Source organism: Drosophila sechellia, chromosome 2L, assembly GCF_004382195.2.
Source record: "Drosophila sechellia strain sech25 chromosome 2L, ASM438219v1, whole genome shotgun sequence".
NCBI classification, from domain to species: domain Eukaryota; kingdom Metazoa; phylum Arthropoda; class Insecta; order Diptera; family Drosophilidae; genus Drosophila; species Drosophila sechellia.
The window spans coordinates 5,970,935-5,996,034 of NC_045949.1; the positions used below are offsets into that span (position 1 = coordinate 5,970,935).

General features: G+C 42.9%; 2 protein-coding genes and 1 long non-coding RNA gene across 5 annotated transcripts; all 3 read left to right on the forward strand.

The window, feature by feature from the left end:
• Positions 1-374: 374 nt before the first annotated feature.
• LOC6613585 (Krueppel homolog 2) lies at positions 375-3,296 on the forward strand. Its single transcript, XM_002038017.2, has 5 exons — positions 375-497; positions 1,783-2,045; positions 2,103-2,352; positions 2,409-2,542; positions 2,606-3,296. Exons 2-5 carry the CDS (start codon positions 1,825-1,827, stop codon positions 2,829-2,831), a joined length of 831 nt encoding a protein of 276 aa, XP_002038053.1. The 5' UTR covers positions 375-497; positions 1,783-1,824; the 3' UTR covers positions 2,832-3,296.
• A 4,155-nt stretch (positions 3,297-7,451) lies between these two features.
• Positions 7,452-11,415, forward strand: LOC116803630. Its single transcript, XR_004363699.1, has 2 exons — positions 7,452-7,545; positions 10,381-11,415. It is a non-coding gene; the product is annotated as an uncharacterized LOC116803630 (long non-coding RNA).
• A 465-nt stretch (positions 11,416-11,880) lies between these two features.
• On the forward strand, positions 11,881-24,930 carry LOC6613588 (Krueppel homolog 1). 3 transcript variants are annotated; one of them, XM_032727719.1, is made up of 4 exons: positions 11,881-13,021; positions 22,214-22,914; positions 22,997-24,348; positions 24,430-24,930. In XM_032727719.1, the coding sequence occupies exons 2-4, from the start codon at positions 22,231-22,233 to the stop codon at positions 24,746-24,748; spliced, it is 2,355 nt and encodes a 784-aa protein (XP_032583610.1). In that variant the 5' UTR covers positions 11,881-13,021; positions 22,214-22,230; the 3' UTR covers positions 24,749-24,930. The 3 variants fall into 3 exon arrangements, with proteins under 3 accessions (XP_032583610.1, XP_032583614.1, XP_032583607.1); XM_032727723.1 differs by lacking the exon at positions 11,881-13,021 and adding an exon at positions 20,785-21,028; XM_032727716.1 differs by lacking the exon at positions 11,881-13,021 and adding an exon at positions 21,316-21,475.
• The last annotated feature ends 170 nt before the right edge of the window (positions 24,931-25,100 follow it).

Genomic DNA, 25,100 nt, shown 5'->3' on the forward strand with positions numbered 1-25,100 from the left:
AATTTTAAATTATTAGAAACTTAGGCCAATTGCTATTCAATTGCAAATTGATATGTTACTTTCAAAAATAAAATGTATTTTAAGCGTATGCATATCGATTACTAATTTTAAAAAACCATCATCATTCTAAAGAATTTATTGTTTTAAGATAATTTATTGATACAACAAGCTTTTTCCAAAAACCTGTATCGGAACTTATTTAACAATACATTTTCAAACTGGACTGAATATTTATACGTTTTAGTTGTCGATTAAAACTGCAACTTTTAAGTACGTGGTCTTTAAAATTCGAAAGATCGAGAAAGCAGAGCGATAAAAATCGGTTGCAGCCCTGTGTCAGTTCGTTTTTATCGAACTAGATCAGCTTTGCCCGTCCATCTCTAGTTCGCACGGGAGCCCCGACCAAACTGATACGTATTAATTTACGAGAAAAACTTGTGTTTAATTCGAAGTCACATCATATCGCAGGCTGGAACGGACCTGCTGCTAAGTTAGAGGTAAGTGGATGGTCAACGTGAATTAGGAAAAATCAGTGGCTCGTCGGAAGTGCGGCGCAGAACGGATTTCCATCGAAATCCATTCGATTAAAGGCTAACTTTTTTTGCTTGACGACGTTCCCAAATCGGATAAAAGTGTGCTGCTGGCCAAGTGATTACTCTGTTGAATTATGCAGGTCGGCATTTGGACTTCCGTGCGGGGGAGGAAGCATCCAATTCCGCAGCGCTACCATGTAGAATTTTCACAGCGCGGCGCGAAGAGCCATGCACTTTGATTTCGGAGCCGTTCATTGTGGAGTTCAGTTGGGTCAATCAGCCTCAATTTGCGAGCGTTACCTTCTGAATCTCTGACGTGTACCTACCAACCAAACTGTCCATTATGTGACATCATGGCTAACATATTTTCATCAGAATGGGCTTCCGACTCCGGACTATTGCATGAATAATGTGCGAGCAAGGTGACAGGTGCTACCTTAAGTTGACTAGCTGACCCACTTCCGTTGAAGGACCCTCCGTCCACAGATCCCAATCGATATGGCTGCCCCACTGCCAGTCTCATTACTCGGCATGTAAATCGAAAGTAAACGTAGGATGGACCCCCTCGTCTGGGTTTACTTAATCGTTCAGCCCAGCCCACTCCCCTCATGTTTCACCTGTTGCCACCTGTTTGTGTTTCAATATTTTGACGTGTATTTCGTAACAACATGCACATTGTGCGCTATTTTGCAGTTTTCTCTTCGAGCTTCGTAACGAAATCTTTGCGTTTAGTGCGCTAGGCATCATAAACCGCATACTCGAGAATTATAATTGCCGAATCGTAAGAGTACATGATACTTTAGCGATGGCTTGACTGTTTTTATTTTTTTTTTTTTTGTTTCCTCATGCAAAGCACTGTCCGTAATGGTGGGCAAGTCATCTTGGCTAAAGCGAACATTAACACGCCTTTTGGGCCAGCCCGTTCTCGTTTTAAGTGCGTTTGCCAGCCACTTTCCATTTGACTGGTTTAACACTTGGCCCTGACTTTCAATTAAGACGTGAAGCGCGTGTCACTGAGGCACTGAAAAGCGGATTGCAGTCTAATCCTGGAGTCATAGAGGGCAGATCTTGCGGGCTATTCATTAGGCTGGAACCCTCAAACATCAGATAACGCCGCAGTTACTTAGCCGAGGTTCTCTTATCGCTGCCTATGCTTTAGATAGCAGCCAAATTCCCGCCGATAAGGCCGAAAGTAGAAACCTTATAACGATTTTCTGTTCATTTCTGCCTTTTCATAACTGCCTTGCAGACTGAGTACTGAACGGAAGGCGTGCACGAAAGCTACTTCATCATGAGCACAACCACCGACCAACCACCGCGCTCCGAGGGCGCCGAGACCAACAGCTCCGAGAGATCCTCACAGCAGCAGGAGCAAACGCAGCAATCTCAATCACAGAACGTACCGGCCAAGCTCCTGCAGCATTTCCAGACAAATCGCATCGATTCCGCGCTATGGGCACTACGTCTGCTGGTCATCTTCTTCACCGTCAGCTATGTGCTGCCCATCTTTACGTGAGTAGACGCGTTTTCAACATTGACCTACTCTAATTTTCACTTACTTCTCCACAGCTCACAACAGAGCGCATTCAGCAAGGTTATGCTGGCTAATGCCGCCATCTCTGCCTTGCGTTTGCACCAGAGATTGCCCACGTTCGCTTTCAGTCGGGAGTTCCTTGCTCGACTGTTTGCCGAGGACTCGTGTCACTACATGATGTACTCCCTGATCTTCTTCAACATCCGCCCATCGCTGCTGGTTCTGATTCCCGTGCTGCTGTACTCTGTTCTGCACGCCTCAAGCTACTCGCTTAAGCTGCTGGATGTAAGGAATGAAATATTTCACATGTGGCACTTGTCTAATAAGAAATGTACTTACAGCTGATTGGCCAGAACTCGTGGTGGGGTGCCCGTTTCATCATCTCTATTGTGGAGTTCCAGGCGGCGAATATCTTGAAAGCAACTGCATTCTGCGAGATCTTCATCATGCCTTATGCCATTGTGCTGGCCTTCATGTGAGTTTTAGCACATATCTTTTGAGGGGAATGCACTCCAACGCAGAATGCTTTAAATTTTAGGAGCCACGCTGGACTGATGACGCCCGTTATTTACTACCACTATCTGGTGATGCGCTACAGCTCGCGACGAAATCCCTATCCGCGCAACGCTTTCGCTGAGCTGCGTATAACCTTCGAGGCGCTGGCCGCCCGCTCACCACCGGCCCTTGCCAAGATCATCCGTGGAGGCATTGGGTTCGTCAACCGCTTGGCGCCGCAGCTACAGCCGGCTGCAGCGCAAGAGTAGACACGACCAGCAGCTAGCGGAAAACAACAATCAGATGACATATGAATAAGTCTATTTAAATACCAGTTCACTTGCATAGATGTTCACACAGGAGATTGGGGTTCATCCGTTTTATTTGTTAGCCGAAATTCGTTGCACCTTTTCGAAGCGAAACTAGTTGTTTTACACCAGATTGTTTCGGCATTTAAGTTTAAATTTATCTAAATATTATTGTAGTTTTTTGATTACATCATCATGCTTTTTTCAATTACACACAATGTGGCCACGCACGAATTCCGCCATGGAGGATCAAAGGCGCGTATTACTATATTTATATCCCAGAAACAAATTATTTCAATTTGTTTTGCTTTAACTTATATGTTCAAAATACTGATCAAACTAACGCTGTTAGTAATTATTTACATATATTTTGTATGAGTGTGTAAAGATTCGAAGAACCAAACAAAGTAAAGTAAAATTAAATAAAACATTTTGAGAAGGTATTTGGATAACAATGTTTTCTGGTTGATTGGCTTTAAATCTTCTGCTATTGAAAAATGGTATCAATCGGAATAATTTTTGTATCATCCTTAAAGTATGCAATACCTTAATTCCTCCTCCTCTGGTCATATAAAGTATAGACATATATCAGGATCACTAGTCGATCTGGCCATGTCCGTCTGGCGTTCTCTGTGCTGCGGCATCTGATGGGAGCAATCTAAGCACTTTTGTAGTGCGCCGAAGCATCAACACACAACGAAACTAATGAAATGAGTTCTGGGTGTGAGGCTAGGGCGCTGGGAGTTTGTCGTTGGCTCTGGACTGCTTCCGAATTTCCATCAAGTTCAATGAACTTCTTGCGCAGCGCCAAAAAAACTGTTCGTCCAAATGAGGGTGAAGGCACCCGAGCTTTGTTGTGTTGTGTAGGTGAAACGACTCACTTTCGTTCTCAGTGCCGGGAAAACTTTGGGGCAGGGGCTTTTCCTCGGCGGCATGGAGGCAGGGAAGCAGGGTGGCAGGGAGTCCGTCCAATAGCACTGCCAGTGAGCCAGTTTATGGCATGGAGTGGTGTCTGCGTTCATGTTCATATGCGTGTTGATGCTTTCATGGGGTTCTTGAACTTTACCTCTGTCGAAGATTTGCTTTCTTGTTCCGATTATCCGAAGACAGCGGGAGGAACTTTGTGGCACGGATTATGTTTCACTTAATTTGTTCAGCTTTCTTAGGTTCTTTATTAAATCAAAAGTAAGGGCATTGATTTGTAGCTTCCGTTCTTTTGGGGAAAAGCTGAAGCATACAAAATAGGAAATTATTGGACCTGGGGCCATAATTTCTACTGAAAAATAACGTTATCTGAAAATATTTCCCCAAACTCACATATTTTTTATATCGTTCTTAGGAGCAAAAATAAATGGAAGCACCAATAAATTTACTTTAGGCAATGTTTAATTATTTGCGGTATGATCCAGTTTTCAATACCATTATTTTACTACCTCAAAGAAATTAATGAAACCGAAATCAAAAGGATTACTATTATTAATAATTTGTAGGATAAATACATCTAGGTTTATATTGGGGATAATAGATAATAGATTATATGGATCAAATCTTAAATGGAAAGTGGTGGTGAGGTACTCATCTAAGCAATGTCATCAAATAAGAACTCTATTGGTAACTTGGAGTGAAGCAAATATGGGCTTAAATGGGTCAAGCTAACCAACTGGAGTCCACCACTCCGCATTGTGTATGGGTTCGAATAGCCACCCCCTGGAAATTTTCGGACTGGGACACGCATAAAATTTGGGCACAAAACTGAGTGCCTATACATTTCCACCCTAGTCGTCCCCCCACACAAAAAAAAAAAAAAATAAAACGAACTTCCCAAATGACATCATGTCAGCTCCAGCCCCAAAAAAAAAATAAAAAAAAAACAGCCGAAAAACAGTTGCACTAGCTGTTCGCATTCGTGAGTGTAATGTGAAACCTAAATTAGATACCGAAAGCGAAAGCATAAAGCACAGCTGAAAAATAAGCCCCACGCATTTGGGGTTGTCCGCCTCTTTTCCAAATCCCCTTCCCATCCCCATTCCCCTTTTCCCGACTACAAACAAGAAAAGGTCTTTGAACTCTTCACCAAATGTTGTACGAAAATGGGTCACGACTTGAGCATTTTCCAAATCGAAAATTTCCCCCATTGTCAATGGGGGAAATTGTCTCTAAGAAAACCACGCAGAATTTCCCCCCAAAACAATTTCAATTGTATTGCGTAGTCGTCTGGAGTTTGCGCAGCTCCATCAGCTGATTGGGAAATTTATGCCACCCGCAGCAATGGAAAATTGTGCGTTTTTGTTTGAAAAATGTGTGATTAAAATGCCAATATTTAAATAAGTAATACCAAATTGACTAATAAAGTTATTTAGGTTTGTTAAATGAAAAATAAATTAAAATAAAATTAAATAAAATGTGTTCTTATTAAAGATTTTATTCTATTATTCCAATTATTTTGACAATCTGTGTATTGAGTTATGTATTCTAACTTTCCGTATTTTAAATAGTTTTAATCATTGCTTTTGAACAATTTTTCCTACTCAAACTTGCTTGAAATGTAAATATCCCGCCTCAACAATGAAAGTTTCACTCAAACAGCTTAGAACAAGGGAATTTCCCTCAAGCAAATATGGTTTTAACTCAAATGCCTTTAAATCGGTTGAAACGAGGGAATTTCCCTCCAATTGGATTCAATGGGCATGACATAACCGGCTGTGAGTCCGAATGTGCGTGCGTGTGTGTGTGTGTGAGTGGTTCTGGTTGGAGTACAAGTGCTTCCATTTATTTATGTTTTTTTTTGGCTGTGGCCAGTGACCCCTTGGTTAACGGTATCCATAGTATTATGTAAGTTGCCTGGGGGATTTCCCCTTACTCCTCTGATACTTTTCTATACTCCATAATGATCTGGTTTTCAATTCTACCCGCAGTCTTTGGATATTTCCATGATTTTGATGTTAGAAACATTCAACTTATGTATATGTATATATGCTGATCTCTGATGAAGCTTTATTTAAATAGTTTTTCCGTTGTATCATCAAGTTGGGGGAGGAACTACTTAACTATGTGGCGCCCATACCCACATATATCTTCACTCAAGTGGCAATGTTATGTTTGATCCAATTGATCTTTAGTCTTTGCCTCTTTAAAGGGCTTTACAATTAAGAGGAAAAGTGCAGCTTTACTTGTGTACATAAAAAAATCTATATTCTATGCGTTTAAAATTTGTTATCTGTCAACATGGAGTGATATTGAGGTTCATAACCCCCATTCTTGGATACCATTTCACCAAGCCGGCCGGTTAATGCTTCTGTTGAAAGGAATCGAAAATGGGCTTGGGCACTGGAAGAGGGGGAGAAGTCGCCCCATTTCATTGAAAGGAAAAGTATGCGCATGTCAATGGGCCAAACCACCCTCGCACCTCGTCCTTTCCGGAAAGTCCACCCCCGAGAAGGAAAATTTCGGTTTCAAGAAATCGAAAAGAAAATTTGCAAGGTTCGGGGTCGTTGACCCAAGGAAAAGCAAAGATGGCTTTGCCCAATAACCCAAGACGCAGAAGCCGCAGGAAAATCTTCGAGATCTAAAACCAACCCCCACAGCTAGAAAAGGAAATTTTTAGCGCTGGTTAGCACTTATTGTAGAACTTTCAGGGTGGAATACCTTTAAGATGGGAAAACTTGATAAAGTCTAAAAATTCAATAAGAACACTTAACACTTATATCGAATCGTAAAAAAATCAATCCGTCTATTTTTTTTATGTTAAAATAGATACATATGTAAGGAGCTAATGAACTTTTGTTTTAGCAAGGAGCAAATCCCGGTAATCTCGGTTTTTTTTTTTTAATATTTATTTCTAATCCTGTCTGTCCGCAAACTCTCCTGGTGCGCTTCGTCACTACGTGGGCGACAGTCCGCAGTGATAATCAAACTAGAATAACCGTGTAATATGTGTAATGCATTATCGCATAGCCTATTACATTTAAGGTCATTATACTGATTACATATTCAAATGGCGCAATTACGCAAAGTTATTAATATAATTCTAGGAAATTGTTTTTTAAGTGTTTTTAGTTGTGGTTGTGGTTTGGGTACCAAACTAGACATTCTTAAATCGTAATTTATGAAATCTTTAAAAGAAGTTTATAACTTCAGCTTCGTATAACATACAAAAAATATCAAGTTGCTTATATGACAAAACGTGTTACGTTGGTGTATTTGTTCATTAAATATTAATTCTTATCGCTTGCACTTTGATTACTCGTTTACGTGTTGACAAGATTATTACAAGTTGTTTTTATAACGCGATGTAAAACGGTAGCGTGAATGTGTTTAAATATAAATGATATGTTCGAATTTCAGTTATCTACCTATGCAGCACACTTTCGCACCAAAAAAAAAACCCGAATATCGCTTACATGTGTTGTAATGATATACTGACGTATACCATTCTGAGTACATAGCTTTTCTAATAATATTCCTGCTATTCATAGCAAAGTTAGCTGATATCACTAACTAATTTTAGGCCAGCCCAGCAAAGCGAATATCTTATCAACTACTTCGCAAATAATGTCGAAAGTCACAATAAATTGAGGTGAGTGCTTATGGCATATTAGGATATTGATTTTTGCGTAACGGACACGTTCGCCCCATCATCTATAAACACTGCCAGTATTGCAGCTCCGGAACTACCGTGAGTAAAATCTGTAAAATTCACCGAAATGTGCGCACAGTTTTCGTAATGCCCGCTGCACTAATAGATCGTGTCATCATAAATAATAGAAAATATTGCACTTTTGCATTTACGTTCGGCACATTGCATTTTTCACCTGCGACGTTTACGTTCGCTAAAGCGGCGCGTGTGCTCGTAAAAGCCGCTCGAAACCGATCGTCAAGTGGGTGTCGGCGGTTGGAGGTGGGTCCGTCCGTTTGGCCCATTGAAGCAGTGAAGTCAATGCCCGGCTGAGATTGGCCTTGTGGAATGGTCAAGGTTGCCTATTGGCAATACTTCCGCGTTGCGTATACATTGTAAGCGAGATTTTAAAAACCTTAGTATGTAAATTACTAAATTAGGACCGCACACCATTTAATGAATAGCAACTACATGCAGTTTTCATTAAAGAAGTAGATACATTTTTAAGAACTTTAATCATCAATCTTCATCAGTCCTATGAACTCTTATTCGTCAACTGCAAATTGCCTTGAGATAGGAACTATATGAAGAAGAAGAGAGCACACACTCACTTACTCACGCACACACACAAGTGCAGGCCACGCGCAGCAAACAGCGGAAAATCGAAAAATCAGGCGGCAAGACCGCAACAACTGCAGAGAAGCAGGGATGCAGAGAGGCGGAGAGGCGGAGTGCTGGGGAGTGCTGTCTAGCTATTATAAGCCGTTCTATAGTTGGGTGACGTATTGTGAGCGAGCAAAGTGGTGTAGGGGAGGGGTGCAGCCAGCATGTGCAGTCGATAAATGCAACGTGTAATGTGGGGAGGCAGTGCACGGGTTTTCAACATCCGATGCCCATTGCAAATGGAAGAGGACGTGCAATGGTTTGCGATGCACGTGTTGGCGGTCAATGAACCGAATGGGCGAGTGAGAGAGAGAGAGCGACCGAGAAAAGCAGAAATGCAGGGGCAGATAAGTAGTGTAAGTGCATGGAGAGCAAAGATACGAAGAGAGTAAGGGCGAGAGCGCACTGCCGTTTAATGCAGTTATTATTGACGCAGTCTGTCTACGTGCAGAATGTCAATGCCGCTCCCCCTCCACACAACAAGCCACCTGTTATCGATACAAGTTATCGATCATTCAGTACAGTGGAGCTACATTGTATGCTGCACTGAATATGGATAACAAACTGCATACCTAATGGAACTTACAATTCCCCAGCGATAATTCAGCCAAGAAACGAATGGCGCCTGCAGTTTAAGGCCAATTGCATTATGAATGTACATATGCATGGATTAGTCGAAAAACAAATGAAAGCAACTGCGAAATGTGTTTTGTAATCTTTTCTTTTTCGCGTGCAGCCTGTTTTCGTAATTTGTCAAGTTACGTTCCTCCTTATGTAAATACCAACTGAAAAAACAGCTTGAGCTTTACTAAACCATGTTTGTTAGACACTTGGTACTGCAATGATATTAATTCCTTGTACTTAAAACTGCAATTGCAGGCGGTTCGTATGAGCGATTTTAACGCTTACCAAAGGGAATGGTTTCCTTAAGTGAACTGTGTTAATTTAAAATAAAAGTAAAAATAAAAGGCTAAAATTTAATTTAAAGTTAATTACCAGAAACAATGAGAACCTACATAAAGTACATATTTCTTCGTAGGCCTGGGTTGGATATCTACAGCGACCTCTAACTCTACGTCATTTGGCATTGACAATGAATACGCAGATGCACTCATTCACATACATGTATGCACTATGTTTGTCGATGTGTGAAGTGTTATTCGCCTGTAGGAACTATAAACATGCAAATTAGACAGTGAGCGTGGAGAGCGTTTTCCGGACCAAGTCAACTAATCGCAATCTGTGTGCCAAGTATTTGCTCTGCCTTCGGTGATTTAGCATCTTTGTAAACAAATTTATTGCACTATAGAAATCGCAATAATAGGAATTACATCAGATGGAATAAAGTCATTACTGTAGTTCTATTCCCTGTCTATTATTTAGCCACATTTACTAAGACGTACATATGAATGCAAATCGGATTGTTGGACCCTTGATATATGCCATAAATTTTAACTATTGCGGTGGCTTAATGCCCACCCGAGTTATGCAAGTCCGGCGCGATAAGCATTCAACACAGCAGAACTTTAGGTGTCTTGGAGGGAAGGGCCTCGGTGCACATATGTGTATGTACATATGCACCTTTATGTAAAAAGGGTACTTACAAAGTTGCGGTAACAGTGACACTCAACTTGTTGCGCAGATGTAATACGCTACACACGAGTGTTGGCACTACGTTGTGTTTCCCTAATATTTGCACTCTGATTGCGAACCACCCCCGCCAGCACCCTTGTATCTAATTTCAACCGCATTCTGGATGGCGCACTATTTTTCATTGTTATCTAGGCGTAAACAACGTTAACAAGCTTCGTAATCTCACGGAACGCCAAACGCGCCCACAATGCTCAGCTTTTCACATTTTGGTGAAAAAAAAACACAAAAATTAACTTGATTATTTTAATTTTAAAAAAGATTTCTAATCCCATGAGGTAAATACATATGTTATGTACATATGTAACATCTTGATCACCATCATACATAAATCCTTACGTCTGCTCATATTCATTTTATAAAAAATAGTGTTTTTGGATGAAATCAAATTTCAATTGAAATAAAAGGCAGATGAATGTTAGTTCCATGCACCTTATAACCGATAACAAGCGTTAAAGGTGCAATAATAATTCTATCTGTTCATCAGGTGTACATACATACGTATGTACATAATGTGCATAGCCTACATACCTATGTACATATATTATGACTATCAAGTTTCAGTTTTTTTTCTATTTTTAGATCATTATAGGCCGCAGTTCACTTTAAATGCCAAGTACTGCATTTGTTCTACACCAATTTGTCTGTGCATCAGAACCGATTTGATGGCACCGCTGTGAAACGAAGAAAATGAACAGCCAAATGAATGCTTTCTTCGTTGGCGGGTGGGTCCACCCACAAAGTGAATAAGACAAAATTCTTGGCACTCGCCGCGACGACCACGCCCACTGTGCCCAGCGACTGCGCAGCGGCTGAATGGGAAGTGACGGTGGTGGCGGAGAGGATACCCACACCATGATGAAGCGCATACATGATTTCCATTTTCCATTCCCATGTGCAGCATGTGCGAAAACCGTTGCACGTCCTCTCGTTGGCGTCGAAAATCGTTGCACGGCCGCCACGCGAACTATGCCAGCTGCCCCTTTCTGCAAGTTGCCAGACCTTCGAGGTTTGGGCTTGAGTTTGCTGCTGGTTGTTGTTGCTGTTGTCGCAGGAGGGATGAAGCCCGAATTTATTGCACCGTCTGACCCCCGCGATCCACACCCCCCTCTTTGGCGTTGGCAGCAGCAGCGCAGTGGCAGCGCCGCAGCAGCGCAGGAAATGCGTTCGGCTTTCTTCGCCGCCAAAAAAACAAAAATTGCTGGGCTCTTTCTTTTTCTTTTGCACCCATGGAAATTAAGAAATTTCTCGGTTCTCCGAATTCTGCAGCGCGCCGTTTATTTATACATGCCATTCTTTTAATATTGTCATTTTCATTTTTGTCAACGCTATCGTCGCCACAAAAGAAATCGCAGGTCAATACACTCCTTGTAATAACAAATGTATGTACATAAAACAAAATGCGAATGCATTTTGCGGGTGGCTGGATTAAATGCTGTCTGCGATTGGGAGCCAGAACATTGTAGCACTTATAAATGTTTAATATTATTTATAAATATAGAATACATTTAAATTAAATAGTACGCCTATATTGTTTTAAGTGAATATTGAACTGTATTTTAACAATAAATCCAGCTGAGATCTAATATTTCTAATTTCTCAAGCATCAATATTGGACCCCAATGTTTACTTTGCATTTGATTTTGGGGGCAGCTATTTATATGCATATTCTATCTGAATCTAATCAAATTGACGACCCTTGCACGGTGACTGGCAAATCAGCGGCTATCTGAAACGGCCATACTCTTTGTTAACAAATCTGATGTTCGGACCATTCCAAACGTCGACATTTTTTACGTGTGCGGCGATATCATAATAAAAATTTTATTGAGTAAGTTGAGCGGTGCCAGCAGAGGCAGAGACAGCAACAACCATTGCAAAAATATACAAAAACTGCGAAGGCGGCGAACCACCTTTATTAACTTATTCTGTGCGTGTTTGTGTGTGTATGGCAGCTGCGGCAAATGCCGGTTCACACACACACACACGCATAGCGACTTTCGTTCTGCGCTGGCTGCGCAGCCGACGCCGCTGCCACCGCGAGCTTTGTTCTCGTCGAACTTTTCGGTTCTCGTATTTCTCGACGAGCAGGCAACGCGCACGGACGTTCGTTCTCCGAATTTTAGGAGAACTTGGACCTCGAGTAGTTTTAGAAAGTTAATGCCCAGCAGCTGCGAATCGCAAAGAACCCAATCAAATCGTTAAATACTACCTACCAATCGATCTCGTTTGCCTTATGAAGTAGAAGAAAAGTGGTGGTCGTTAAGAGTTATAGTTTCCAACGAAAGTGCAATTTTTAAATCAATTTTTTACGTTGTGTGTACGTTACAACTAAAGACTGACAGCTCTGATACATCGGGAAGCCGAAATTAAGTTTATTTCCGGCGAGCTGACACAAGCAGAGATAGGAAGTGCTAGGAATTAGTGAATTAGTAAAGCTGTATGTACATATGTATGTATGTGTAGCCCGAATACTACATAACAACCTAGGTCAATATTGTTTAAAGTGGCGTGTGAATGTGCGCAGAGATAACAACAACGATTGCTAGTTGCTCAGCAGATAATAAACACACAGAAACACACACAAACGCACATCGGACCACACACTCGTGACTAGAACATATTCACGGAAATCGGAAAAGAACAACAATAGCAAAAGCAATAGCAACATCAGTGCAAGAGAGCACTACGATTCTAAACTTGAAAATAATAATTTTATAATATCAAAGCCCGAAGGTTGTCGACTAGTGGCTCACCCGAAGAGAGCCGAGTGAACCCGAGCGCGCACCCGAATGCCGAACATCAAGTATACGTACGATCGCTTGCTCAGCGCCTTTCAGTGCTAGCCAGCTACCACCAATAATAACAATAACAAAAACAATAGCACTGCTAAACGGAAAACAGAAACGTTCCTCTTCTAACGGTCTCAGTGAGTTTTGTAATTGTTCATTGGCGAGTGCGAAAAGGAGAGACAGAGAGAGAAGCAGAGAACTGTCGCAGCGATTGCGATTACGGTTCCGCGGCGCAGTGAAAAAGTCTAGGCGGAAAACACTTGCCTCTGGTCGATTTGCGTGTTTGGACGCGCGACTCCCTCAGAACTTGCAAAAAAAAGGAAAAATCGGCAAAAAAGTGATCACACATCAAGAAGCTTACTTGGATTACAATTTGCGGTCGAGAAGGACTTATAAACTGAATTCTACGGATTTTATAGAACAATTTTATGGTGAGTTCTTTCTCATAAAGTCCATTAAAAATAATCAATATATTTAAAATCATTTAATATTTGTTCGAAATTAAAAAAGGGATCTTCATTTTTTTTTTAATTTTTTCTTGAATTTTATTGTTTAACATTTCGTAAACGCAATTTCCACGACTTCTCCTATAAATGTCCCGCAATTTACGTCAAACTTAATATGGCACGCCAATGATAAGCCCCGAAAAAGTATCACAACAGATCTATAAATACGCAATCAAATACAAAAAATCACACATACACCCCATGATGCACTCGTTTAATTTCCTCTGGTCATTTCACCCATTACCGCAATGCAGTATCTATTGGCACATAGGGAAAAGTCCCAAAAACACACCTCCACAGCTACTTTACCAGCTGTTTCATGGTGACTCAAAGCCCAATTAGCTTAAGAATCGACCTTTTGAGTCATCATGACAATAGGCTAATATAAATCGTTCTAGGTATTCGCCACTTTTGATAATGACTCTATCGATCCTCAAGAGGGGTTTCCTAAGCATTGGTGACTCATGTGGTGAGTCACTTATTTGGGGTCTTAACACTTGACAGGATCATGCCATCAAATTGTGATAGCAAAACCATATAAACAGGTGATCTGTTTACTAGAAGCGCCATAGAAAGGGAAAGCCTTGACAAGCTGAAGCATTTATGATATGCTCTTCAAAACATTTATTACGATTCGATTACATTCGGTATAATGATGATTTGGGCATTAACCAAAGCAAATAACCATGACAATTCAAGTACTTTGACGATAATCTGGATTGGAAATTCAGATTCAGAAATTACATAAATTCGATTTTATCACACTTTTTATCAAATCATTTGCCAATTTTGTGTCCGAAGGTCAGTGCCAACGTCGGGCGAAAGTAGAAATAAGCGATCCCCAAGAATCGGAAAGTGGCAGCAACGAACGAGTAGGTTGCTAAAAAAATTCTTTGCTGTTTTAATCTGGGAGAATTGATATTGAGGTATTTATGTTCACAGGAAATTGTCGTCGATTTCGGTATTATAAAGCAAGAAAAACACAATAAGTTAATGATGGTATCGCTATCGCGGGCATTACCAAGCTGATTTTGATACGTCTTTCTTTCTTTCTTTTCGGGCCGCACTCACTTGGGTTGTCGTAGCTGCGTTCATTCACGTTCCACCTGTTGGCACTCATGGGGATTGGGATTGGGCTGGGCAACCGAACTCTTATCAAATCACTCGGCGATATTCAAATGTACGCTGTATGTGGGAGCAGCTGCTTTATGAATGGTGCCGTGCTCAGATTGTATGGTGCTGGGGATGCCAAGATATATGACCGATATGCGAACGAACTGCCCGATTATAGAGCTCACTAAATATGAACGATTACGCAATAAAAAAGTTGGAAGGCGGAAACGCTAACTAGTGATAGTGACTGTTGGTCGATAGGGCAGGCGAAGTACAATCGAATTGTATCTTTACCATTTTCAATCTTTTGAAGTACTTTTTGCATCTATAAACATTTTAAAAGCATATCAAGTTTGCTCTTTCTAATCGTATCGTTTTGTATCTTTGCACCTGATTGTATTTTGCAATTATTCTTAGCACTTTTAACTTGGCACCTTGGCAATAAACCAAATAAGCGATATTTATAACTGGAATTTATTTTTAGAGCCGTGCGAAGCAGCAATGTCGGTGGTTTCTGGTCATAAATGTGCAAACTGTGATCAAATATCAGCGAAAGCGAAAAGCACAAACGAAGCGAAGGCCTTATCAGGCATTCTCTGATTTCATGCAGGCTATATAGCATTTCGCTATATAGTCTCCATATTTTCTGCCACATTTTGTGGCGATGACCAAGTCACATGACCAACTCGTGGCGAAACCCTCGATTTTTCGACTGATTAGGTGAGCTACCCTTTGCCTACCCCATTGAGTTTTATGTTGGAACGCGGCAGCAACAACTAGGGAGACTTTTGTTGCTCTGTATTTGTATCTGTATCTGTATCGTTGGCAGATACACACAACGCACTGGCTCGAGTCGAGATATTCTAACGCAAATGGGGAATAAAGCGAAAAAAGCCGGTTCGCAGACATGCGTAAAACCTGCGCCTCTGTATGCGTGTTCACGCGTATCTGTGTGTGCTGCCAAAAATTTCTGTATCTCTATAGGCAGCCCCATGGCTCCCCCCGTGCCCCTACCCTGTCCATCCTATCAAATCCGCCATATTTTCGTGAATTCGTTACTGGTGCGGTTTTGGAAGTTCTTTAGAAGCGTTGTTGCTGCTATCGCTTGTTTGTTTATCAAGTTCGAGTGGTGTATATGCATACATACATACATATATGCATATATTTAGGATGTACGACCGCTCGCCCATCCAATTGTTGCTCTTTTGATACTTTTATAAATAAAAAATGTTGACCTTGGTTAACAAATTGTATAGCAGTTTATGTTCTCTTTCTTGTTGTCTTGTTTCTAATTGCCGGTTCTGCCAATATACGCCATACACACAAAAAACGTTTTCTATGGTCAGTGTTTTGTGAATTTCGTTATTCAAATGTACTTAAGTTCCTGGGAACCTATTTGATATTAAGAAGGGTACACGTGTCAAAAAACCCATGATAAGTTGGCAGCACAGCTGTGAATGATTCCTAGATTATTGTTATCTATTAAGAAGGCGAATAATATTTTATGATGGCCTTTCTCCGAAATTTACTATTCACATTACAAAGATTTCATCAGTTGGCGAAATTCGTTAAGTGTTATAAGTAGTGTTTGCATCTGATTAAATTATACCTAGAATTAAATGAAGGATTCTTCCAAATTCTTCCAAATTCAGAAGTTGAGCAAATTAATAAATTTGCGAAATTCCGAAACAACAATAGCTCGTGATTAAAGTAAGTTATTTGTCATCTCACTCTGACAAATGCAAATGTATTTTAAGTTCAGCAATGATTATTCAATGTTCTTCATAAAAACGTTAAATTACTGTGGCCACATTATGCTCGTATGTGTGTGGCACACAGATACGCAAATTTGTATATAAGCGCGGTGCATATACATATGTATTTGTGCACACTACTTTAACAATGCGCCCTCGTTGCAGCTGCAGCTGTGTGCATTTGAAGGCGAATTGCACGAGTGTGTGTGCGCAAAATACAGCAGCAAAAATGTTTGCCAAGTTCAAGGACAAGACTGCAGCGTCGCGTCAGCTTTTGACGCTGCTCGTTGGCTGTACACGCCAGCGTTGAGCGCTTTCGTACCGAGTGCTCACTGTACCGAGCTTCATTTGAAGGCCAGTTGCACTGCTGCTAAATTCAAGTTCAAGGTATCGAAAATGGCCAGTAATATGTGAATATTTCATAACTATGTGATTTATCAAGAGAAGCTAGTTCAATAAAGTGCATTCTAACAACTACTTGGCACCACTATTGTAGTTCATGTCAATCAACCTGTCAAACTAGTTTTTGCCAAAAAAAATAACACACACATACTCAAACTCCTTCTGCAATGTTCAATGTATCTGCAAGATACACACCACTCGATTGGAATCTTCCGCTGAGTAACTGGTGTAGAATATAAATTGATGTTTGATGTTCGCGGATCGAGATCACTTAAACTCGACCAGTTGTGGCAACACACCCCCGGAATGATGGGCCCTTCGATTTCGTTAGTCACAGTGTTATCCGTAATGCCGGAAGCTTACGGCTAACTCGTTTGCCCTCCCCTAATGCAGCTCCAAAAATATCGAAAGCTTCGGCACTCCCCCAAAAAACAAAAAGTTCAACCGATGCGTGTGCCTGGTTATTTTTAAGGTGGTGCCGTAAAAACCGTGTTTCAATTTGGTTCCAGAACAAAAGGAACGAGTATGTAAAGTGAATTCAATCCCCTTTTCGGACAAAGAACACAAAATTCGGCACGTAAAGGCGGCACTTGTGCATGCCGCCCCTTTGTTGGTTCTTTTTTGGGATCTGTACTCGTATTATTTATCGTACTTATTTTGGGGTTTTCACAAAACATTATGTATTGACTGTGGTTGCCCAGCTCCGATCGCATCTGTGTCTGTATCTGTATCTGCATCTGTATCTGGATCCGAATCCCCGCCCCCCAAAAGGCGGTGTTTTTTGGGGCTTCTTGCGGCACCAAGACACTCGTACGTATTTTTTGGATCTCTTTTCTCTACACTTTTTAAAAAAATATCGCTGTGAGCTTTTTTCGTAGTTCGTTAACCCTTGGCTGGATTGAGGTTGCTTCGTCGCCAGCGACGTCGCTTGCCGCTGATGGCAGCGTTTTATCGAGCAGAGTTAAAGCTGAAGCGGAACTGCGTTAGGCAATTCTGTAACTGCAGTTAAACCAGTTTTTTTTAAGGAGTTTCCTTCTTCTGACCCTTGTCTAATAAAATATGCGTAAATATATTTCTATACATCCAATTTTAAACCTTATCTTCAAAATTTAGCTAAATCCTTCAAAAAAGTATGCAATGCAAAGTTACCTAGACCTTGCACACACACAAACAGTCATAGAAAAAGTTCGCCTGCAGCGCCAACTGCAGCGTCGACGCAGGCAGCGCGGCCGCAGAACTCGAATTCGACTGCACTCTCACACTCGCGACATTGTCATTGTGTGCGCCGTGCCGACTCGTCTCACACTCTCGCTGTTGTCTTGAACTTGAACTACACGTGGAGGGCGTGCATGGGTTTTCGACTCGCTGGTCGGGCAGCAGCAACACGGGCTGCCGTAAGGAGGTCGTGCGCCAGTTTTCGACAGCCTCACAATCAATGCGCGTGTTGGCTCGCTCTTCTTCTTCTTCCTCTTTCCCCACTCTCTTGCTGTTGCTCTCTGCAATGAGTAAGCAATGTTGTTTGCGGTGACTGTTGCAGTGGCAGGAACAACACAAACAACAACGCCCAGTGGGTGGGTGGGGTGTTGGATGGATGGCCAAACGAAAGGGAAGGTTTCCTGGCTGCGCCATTTCTTAATTCTGTATTTGTGAATTGTATGTACATCAGTACATATGAATGCTTGTACGTACAGATATGTATACAGATGTTGAAAAAGTGAAAACACGTCATTGCACTATGGGGAATTTGATTTTATTTGTTAGCAAAAATGTGTTTTTAAAAATGTAGAAAATTTAAAAATTTGTTTCTTAACGAACTAAGAATTGTTAAACGGTTTATGTTATGTTATGTCAGTTCGAATTTTAAAATTTATACGAGATATTAATTTATGCCAACAAATTCCCCATATTGCATTGTGATTCTGAATTTATGTATGTGACATCTGTATTCGCATTCTAGCATATAATTCTAGTATTCAATTTCGCCAACTAGCGCAACGTGACTTGGGAATATTACGCCACATTTTGCAGCTTAGCGATTATGAAGCTCCCCCCGACACCCTTCTACAACAACCCTTGCGAGTATGTGTGTAGGCGTTCTCGCTCATTGTAACTGTAACTCGCTGCCTGCCTGCGTGCGTGTCTTTGCTTTTTGACCTAGGCCAACCCAACCACTTCGCCCACGCAATTTGTGCGTGGCAGCGCCGACGCAGACTGCGGCAGAGGAGGCGACAGAGCAGCGGCAGAGCAGCAGCAGCGCAGCCTAAGCTCAGACTTCGTGTCTAGACCTTCGCAATATAAATACAACACCAAAGTGGAATGCTAAAATTTCTAAATCTGGCGTATTTCGTTCAATCGTACACCTCTCGTTCTCTCATGTTTCTGTTCAATATGCAAAGAATCTATAGAAAACTGACTTTGTTTTCAAAAAGCTATTACAAGTACACTTTTCAATAATAGAATAGATTATGTTTATATTTTAAAACTTTTGGTATGTTCATCATTTAAGCCTTAATAGTCTATGGTTAATAATAGTGCTTTAGGCTGGAATTTTCAATTCTTCCGGCCATATTCCGCACCATGGGATTTCCAGTCTCTCCAATTTCAATCGTTTAATTTCAATATCTTATCGCTGTTGATAGTTCTCGTTTGATAAGTCCGCCTAGAACCCTAACTTTAGTGTACAATTTCATTGAGGGTCTTCTCATGAATTGAAAAACGGCGAACGTGTCGTGTTATATTGCCTTATCTTATCGGGGCTCATCGAACCTTAGCTAGAATATGTGAAATGGTACCGCAATCCTCCGTTTGGAATACATACTCCCGACGGAAGCAGAAATAAGTTTATAACAAATCCGATTCGAGGGGGGAAGCGAAGGGAAAAGCTTACAATTTGCTTATATTTAAGTGTTCAATGACCCCATCAAAAGTCCACAAAGAAGACACCAAAAACCAACACCGAATCCAAACCAACTCAATTTATGTATCTGTATCTCTGCGTATGTATCTCCACGTGTAAAATAGCTATGCATGTGTAAATAGGGTGTATTTTTGGAAGTGAACCTAAGTGAATTGAATTATAATTTAAATAAAAAGACTTCTAGTTAGTTGTTTAGTTTCGTTAGAGCGTTCCATGTTCAATCTGGTATCTGTTAGGTATAAATTTGTATCTAGCTTCCATACTGACCGCCAAGCAACTTTACTGATCTATCCAAACACGGCGATCACTTCCATCAAAGACCAGTTTCAAGTCGCTTTATTTCAGAGCTATCCCAACAAAATAACGGCACTTCAACTTTTCCGAGCCACAGCTGACCCCCTCCCCTCATTTTCCCATTCTAGCTGCCCGCCGTTTTGGGAAGCAACTCATAAGAGATAATTGTATCTTCCCCCCTCAAAAAATATTGTGTCGTTAATACCTTCAGAATCTTTTTGGTCGGGCAGCCCAAAAGAGCACGAGCGCACGAATCGGGGGATCGGTGATCATTCTCTGCCCTCCAACAACACCACACTCACTCAGAAATAGTTTTTGTGTCGAATGTTAATGAACTTTTGCGCTAGTTTAACGCACAGCCAGCCGAATAAACATTCAGACACAATAACAACGAAAGCCGATAAAGTTTTTTGAACCTGCCTTCACCGAAACTTTTGTATTTCAACATTTGCTTCTCGTGCTCATTCTGTTTTTTGGGAGGGTTTCTTATAAATGTTCGCTTGTTGAAGGTGGAAACTGGTCGTTGGCTTTCTATAGATGGACTGTTCGATAGATCCCTGAGATATTGTAGCCTCTAAACGTATAGTTGTCGCAATTGTTAGTTAATTGGTATGCTAAGTGTGGCAAGCAAGTTGGACCTTGGTACTTTGAAAAATAATAACAATAAGACTGCGATAAGAACTATCAGAACTTATTGCCTAATTCGTTGCATTTATGGCTCAAATGCTAGAATCTTATCTATGAAAACTCAACTAATTACATCACTTCAAAGTTCAAAGTTTATTCAATGCTTGTATACATATTTTCAATTAGTCTGAAATAATAAACGTCGCAGATAACTTAGATACCAATGAAATTTCCCTGAGCTCGGGGAAATTTTGGTGCACCGTATTATAACAATCTAATCGGAAAAGTCGAAATCCACTCAAACTCGGAAAAAAAACACTCGAAAATTTCCCTTGACATCGCACTCAAACATTTTCCAATTGAGGGAAATTTCGGATCTAATGGGACCATTCTTGTTGGTGGTGGTTGGTTTTTCCGTGACAGGGTTTGAGGCTGATTTTTCGGGAACTCACCCACCAGTCTCCGTTACACCATCGAACCGAAAACCTCGGGAGCGGCGATGTGAACATAATCTGAATCCCATTCTACTCCGTTAAGTGTTGTTTGTACGGGTGTTGTGCGTGTGCTTGTGTGTGTGTGTGGTCCACACCTCGAAAATGACCGACTTTTCAATGAACGACATTTTGAGATCATTCAGGAAAATGCGTATGAACAAGGGCTCGGGCCAGGGCGGTCAGCACCACCAATACCGCAATCATCAGCACCAACAGCAGCCTCCACAGAATATGCAGCACTACCAACACACCTATCCCGTGCAACAGTCGAAGGACTTGAAGAAAATCATCAAAATCATCAAGAAGAACCTCATCAAGGAGAAAATCACTCGTCAAATGAAAATCCTTGTCTAAAAATGTCATGAAACGAGCGAAATAAATGAATAAATCTTAAGACTGCTGATATACAAATCGAGGGACTGATACTGAGAAACTGACACGAGTTCAGCGCTAAAGTCTGATTTTGCAAACCCAAATCAATGAATAAATTTTTCAAGTATACACAATAAATAAGAAAAGATCTCTACAAACTTATAAACTATATTATAAATTAGACTTGCTTACAATTGAATGGTTGGACTTAAACAATCAAAAAGTATTATTAGTAGGAAGCCTATGTGAAGCAGTAGCAAGATGACTGAAAGCAAGAATGATACAAAATCTTGGGCTCCCAAACAAATTTGGATTAAGGATGTTCTCAAGAAATCGGGCACGGAGCTGCTCGATATATCCAAGAGTCCGTCAAAGGCTGTTGCCGTCAAAAAATCGCCGGCGAAAGGTAATTGAGATGCTTTTCGTGAAAGTTCCGACCGAAAAAGTTCCCTCACGACGCCATTTTGTTTTGGTATACGCAATTCTTGTTTTGGGGGAAGTTGTGGGGTTCATACTATCATAACAAAAAAAAAAAAAAACGGCGCGACTGATACAGAAAGTGGGAGCGAGCAGGATGGCAACGGGAAATGCCGGTTGGAAACCGTACGATTCGTAATGCTGTCTCCCAAATATCCCAAGTGGGATATTTTCGAGGCAGGGTTCTCAATGCAATTGTTCCCACTTCCTCCGGCTCTCACTCTCCTGCGCCTTCGCTTTTCCTCCCCCCATAAGCTCGCTAGGTTTTCCTTATTTTGGAAAACCCCGGCCGGCAATAACAGAAAGTGCGTAGCACGAATTGACGGGGTGGGTTTTCCCCTTTACGCCCTTTTTTCCTTTGGCTCTTACGAGGCTTTTCCTAACCACCCGTATTGCACTTTATATCTGTTTCCGTGTTTTTCCTGACACGCAAATTGGGAATTGATGGGGGGAAAAGGAGTTAGACCTCATACTATGGTTAAGCTGGCTTTAGATAACCCCAAAAACCAACCAATAGGATGTTAATATAACTAATAAGCAGTAATCTCATAAAAAATAGTATCTAATTTATGATTTTTTATTATTATTAATAACTAAATTGGTCCGGTATCAAACTAGTTTTTCTGGTTAAAAATCTAATGTGGCTCCTTCTTTCGCCCACTTCCAGATTCAGCCACAACCAAAATGGTTTACTATTCCGCCAACCAGCTGCTCATAAAAACGGAACAATCTAGTCAGGCGCAGTTCTGCCTCCAGGTGCCGCCTCCACTAACGGCGACGACCACGAGCGTGGGCCTAGGAGTTCCGCCATCCGGCGGTCAGCAGGAGCACTACGAGCTGCTGCAGACGCCGCAGCAGCGACAAATGCAACTGCAGCTGCAGGACCAGCAGCAGCAGGAGCAGCAGTTCGTCAGCTACCAACTGGCCATCCAGCAGCACCAGAAGCAGCAGCAACATGAAAGTATTACGACAGCAGCACCCACGGCAGCTCCATCAGCCCAGCGGATCAAGACAGAGCCCGCCGGCGGATTCCCAGCGGCGGCAGCCGTGGTGTCGCAGGTGCGCAAGCCCAGCGGCAGCAAGCCGCAGTTCAAGTGCGACCAGTGTGGCATGACCTTTGGCAGCAAATCCGCCCACACCTCACACACCAAGTCGCACTCGAAGAACCAAGATCTGTCGCTCAATGGCGCCTCTGGAGCCGGCGTTGCTGTGCCCGTTTCAACCGCAGCCATCGAGCTCAATGATGCGGGTCTGCCGGTGGGCATTCCCAAGAGCCCTACCATCAAGCCGCTGCCCAATGTGGCCGCCGGAGCAGATCCCTATCAGTGCAATGTTTGCCAGAAAACATTCGCCGTTCCCGCCAGGCTGGTAAGTGTCATCCAAACAGAGATTTGAAGTTCTTGGACTACCATATCAGTGATATTAATAAAAATATCTCTTTCGCTTGCAGATCCGCCACTACCGCACCCACACTGGTGAACGGCCATTCGAGTGCGAGTTCTGCCACAAACTGTTCAGCGTGAAGGAGAACCTCCAGGTGCACCGGCGCATCCACACGAAGGAGCGTCCGTACAAGTGCGACGTCTGTGGACGGGCATTCGAGCACTCCGGAAAGCTGCACCGCCACATGCGCATCCACACCGGTGAGCGGCCACACAAGTGCTCCGTGTGCGAGAAGACGTTCATCCAGTCCGGCCAGCTGGTGATCCATATGCGCACGCACACCGGCGAGAAGCCGTACAAGTGCCCGGAGCCGGGATGCGGCAAAGGTTTCACCTGCTCCAAGCAGCTCAAGGTGCACTCGCGGACGCATACGGGCGAGAAGCCCTACCACTGCGACATCTGCTTCCGGGACTTTGGCTACAATCATGTGCTGAAGCTGCACCGCGTCCAGCACTACGGCTCCAAGTGCTACAAGTGCACCATCTGCGACGAGACGTTCAAGAACAAGAAGGAGATGGAGGCCCACATCAAGGGCCATGCCAACGAAGTACCCGACGACGAAGCGGAGGCGGCTGCTGCGTCGGCAGCAGCATCAACGTCCGCAGGCTCCTCCGCCGGATCGCCGTCCTTGCAAGGAGTCAGCAGTAACTCCGAGAGCAGCAACCACTCTCCGCCCAGCTCGCCACCGGCCACAAAGAAACCTCGCCAGGCTCGACAGGCGCGCGGTTCCAAAACCGGTGCAGCCACCCTTTCCATCCCTACCTCCTCGCCGCTCTCGCCCAGCTCACTCAGTTCCACATACTCGCCATCGGCTAGCAGCATGGCCTCGCCACCACCTACGTCGGCCCACTACCTGCCCGTCCAGATGGAGGCGGATGCCTTGAGCCGGGACAGCGGCGTGTCCAGCGCCCAGCCCGCCCACAGCACATATGCAGACGAGGAGCCCACAGATTTGAGCATGCAGCAGGTCCAGGGTCAAATGCCAGAAAGCACTGTGGACTACTACCAGGCCCCGCCAAGTCTACTCGAGCTGCAGCCGCAAGCCGCTGGTCTAACCGCCCTGCTCGAAGCGGCCAGCATGGCGCGTCGCCATCACGACAACGATGACCAGGTGCAGGATGAGGATGTGCACGCAGCCGCCTGGCAAATGATGCAGTTGCGCCGCGGCCACGTTTCCTTACCTCCAGCGGAGCAACCGTCGCCAAACCATCAGCCACAGGTGCCCACTCTGCATGTCAGCGATCTAGCGGCCAACTACGATGACACCCATGAAGCCACTGTGCTGATCGAGCACTTCAAGCGTGGTGATCTCGCTCGCCACGGGCTGCACAAGGGCTATGCACCAGTGCCCAAGTATGAGTGAGTATTTTGGTCCACCAAGCCGGATGCTTTCGTTTTCTCTAAGAGTATAACTAAATCGGATTCGTTACTCCCCTTCAGATCCGCTCTACCCGAACCGGACATTGTGCGACGCGTGGAGGCGGCCATCGGCCTGCGTTCCAGCACGGAGTCGCCGGAACGTAGCTCCTCGCCGGAGAGCGACTCCCTGATGATGGCCGACCGGAACGTGATGACGCTGCCGCTGCGCAAGCGCAAGCACTACATGAACAAGGGCGACGACGGTCAGGTGGATTCGGAGAAGGCTAGCGGAGATGGCTCCTCCGCCGCCGGTGGCGCCGCTTCCGTTGGCGCCGGGGATGGACCCGGGTCCAAGGTGATGCGGATGAGCTCGGTCATTCAGTTCGCCAAGGCCTCCTAGGGGTCCAAGGTCGATCCCCAATCAGCATTAAGACTGTCCAAACAAATTCTAACTGAAATTAGCCTAAGTTTTTTCTCTGAGGTTCGGGCTTAGGCCTGGAAAAAGAAAGCAAAGAGACGTATGGATATGGCAGAGAGATAGTTTTCCAGCAGCGAAAATGAATATGCCAAAAGTATTAAAAAGGGAAAAAATTTGTTTTAAAATTAATATTACCTCCTATTACGTTTTATTGGCTTGATCCGAGTTTTGTTGAATGTTTGATTTGAAAATAGTTTCCCGCATATTGCAAAATTTCATTTTAGTTTGGCATATACAGTGTAGGTATAGTTTGTTTTCCTGTGTTGTCACTTAG

Coding starts and splice junctions, on each gene's coding strand:
- LOC6613585 (XM_002038017.2), top strand. CDS start 1,825: ATGAGCACAACCACCGACCAACCACCGCGCTCCGAGGGCGCCGAGACC. Junction 2,046..2,102: donor TATGTGCTGCCCATCTTTAC/GTGAGTAGACGC, acceptor ACTTCTCCACAG/CTCACAACAGAGCGCATTCA. Junction 2,353..2,408: donor ACTCGCTTAAGCTGCTGGAT/GTAAGGAATGAA, acceptor ATGTACTTACAG/CTGATTGGCCAGAACTCGTG.
- LOC6613588 (XM_032727723.1), top strand. CDS start 20,800: ATGACCGACTTTTCAATGAACGACATTTTGAGATCATTCAGGAAAATG. Junction 21,029..22,213: donor CATCAAGGAGAAAATCACTC/GTCAAATGAAAA, acceptor GCCCACTTCCAG/ATTCAGCCACAACCAAAATG. Junction 22,915..22,996: donor TCGCCGTTCCCGCCAGGCTG/GTAAGTGTCATC, acceptor TTTCGCTTGCAG/ATCCGCCACTACCGCACCCA.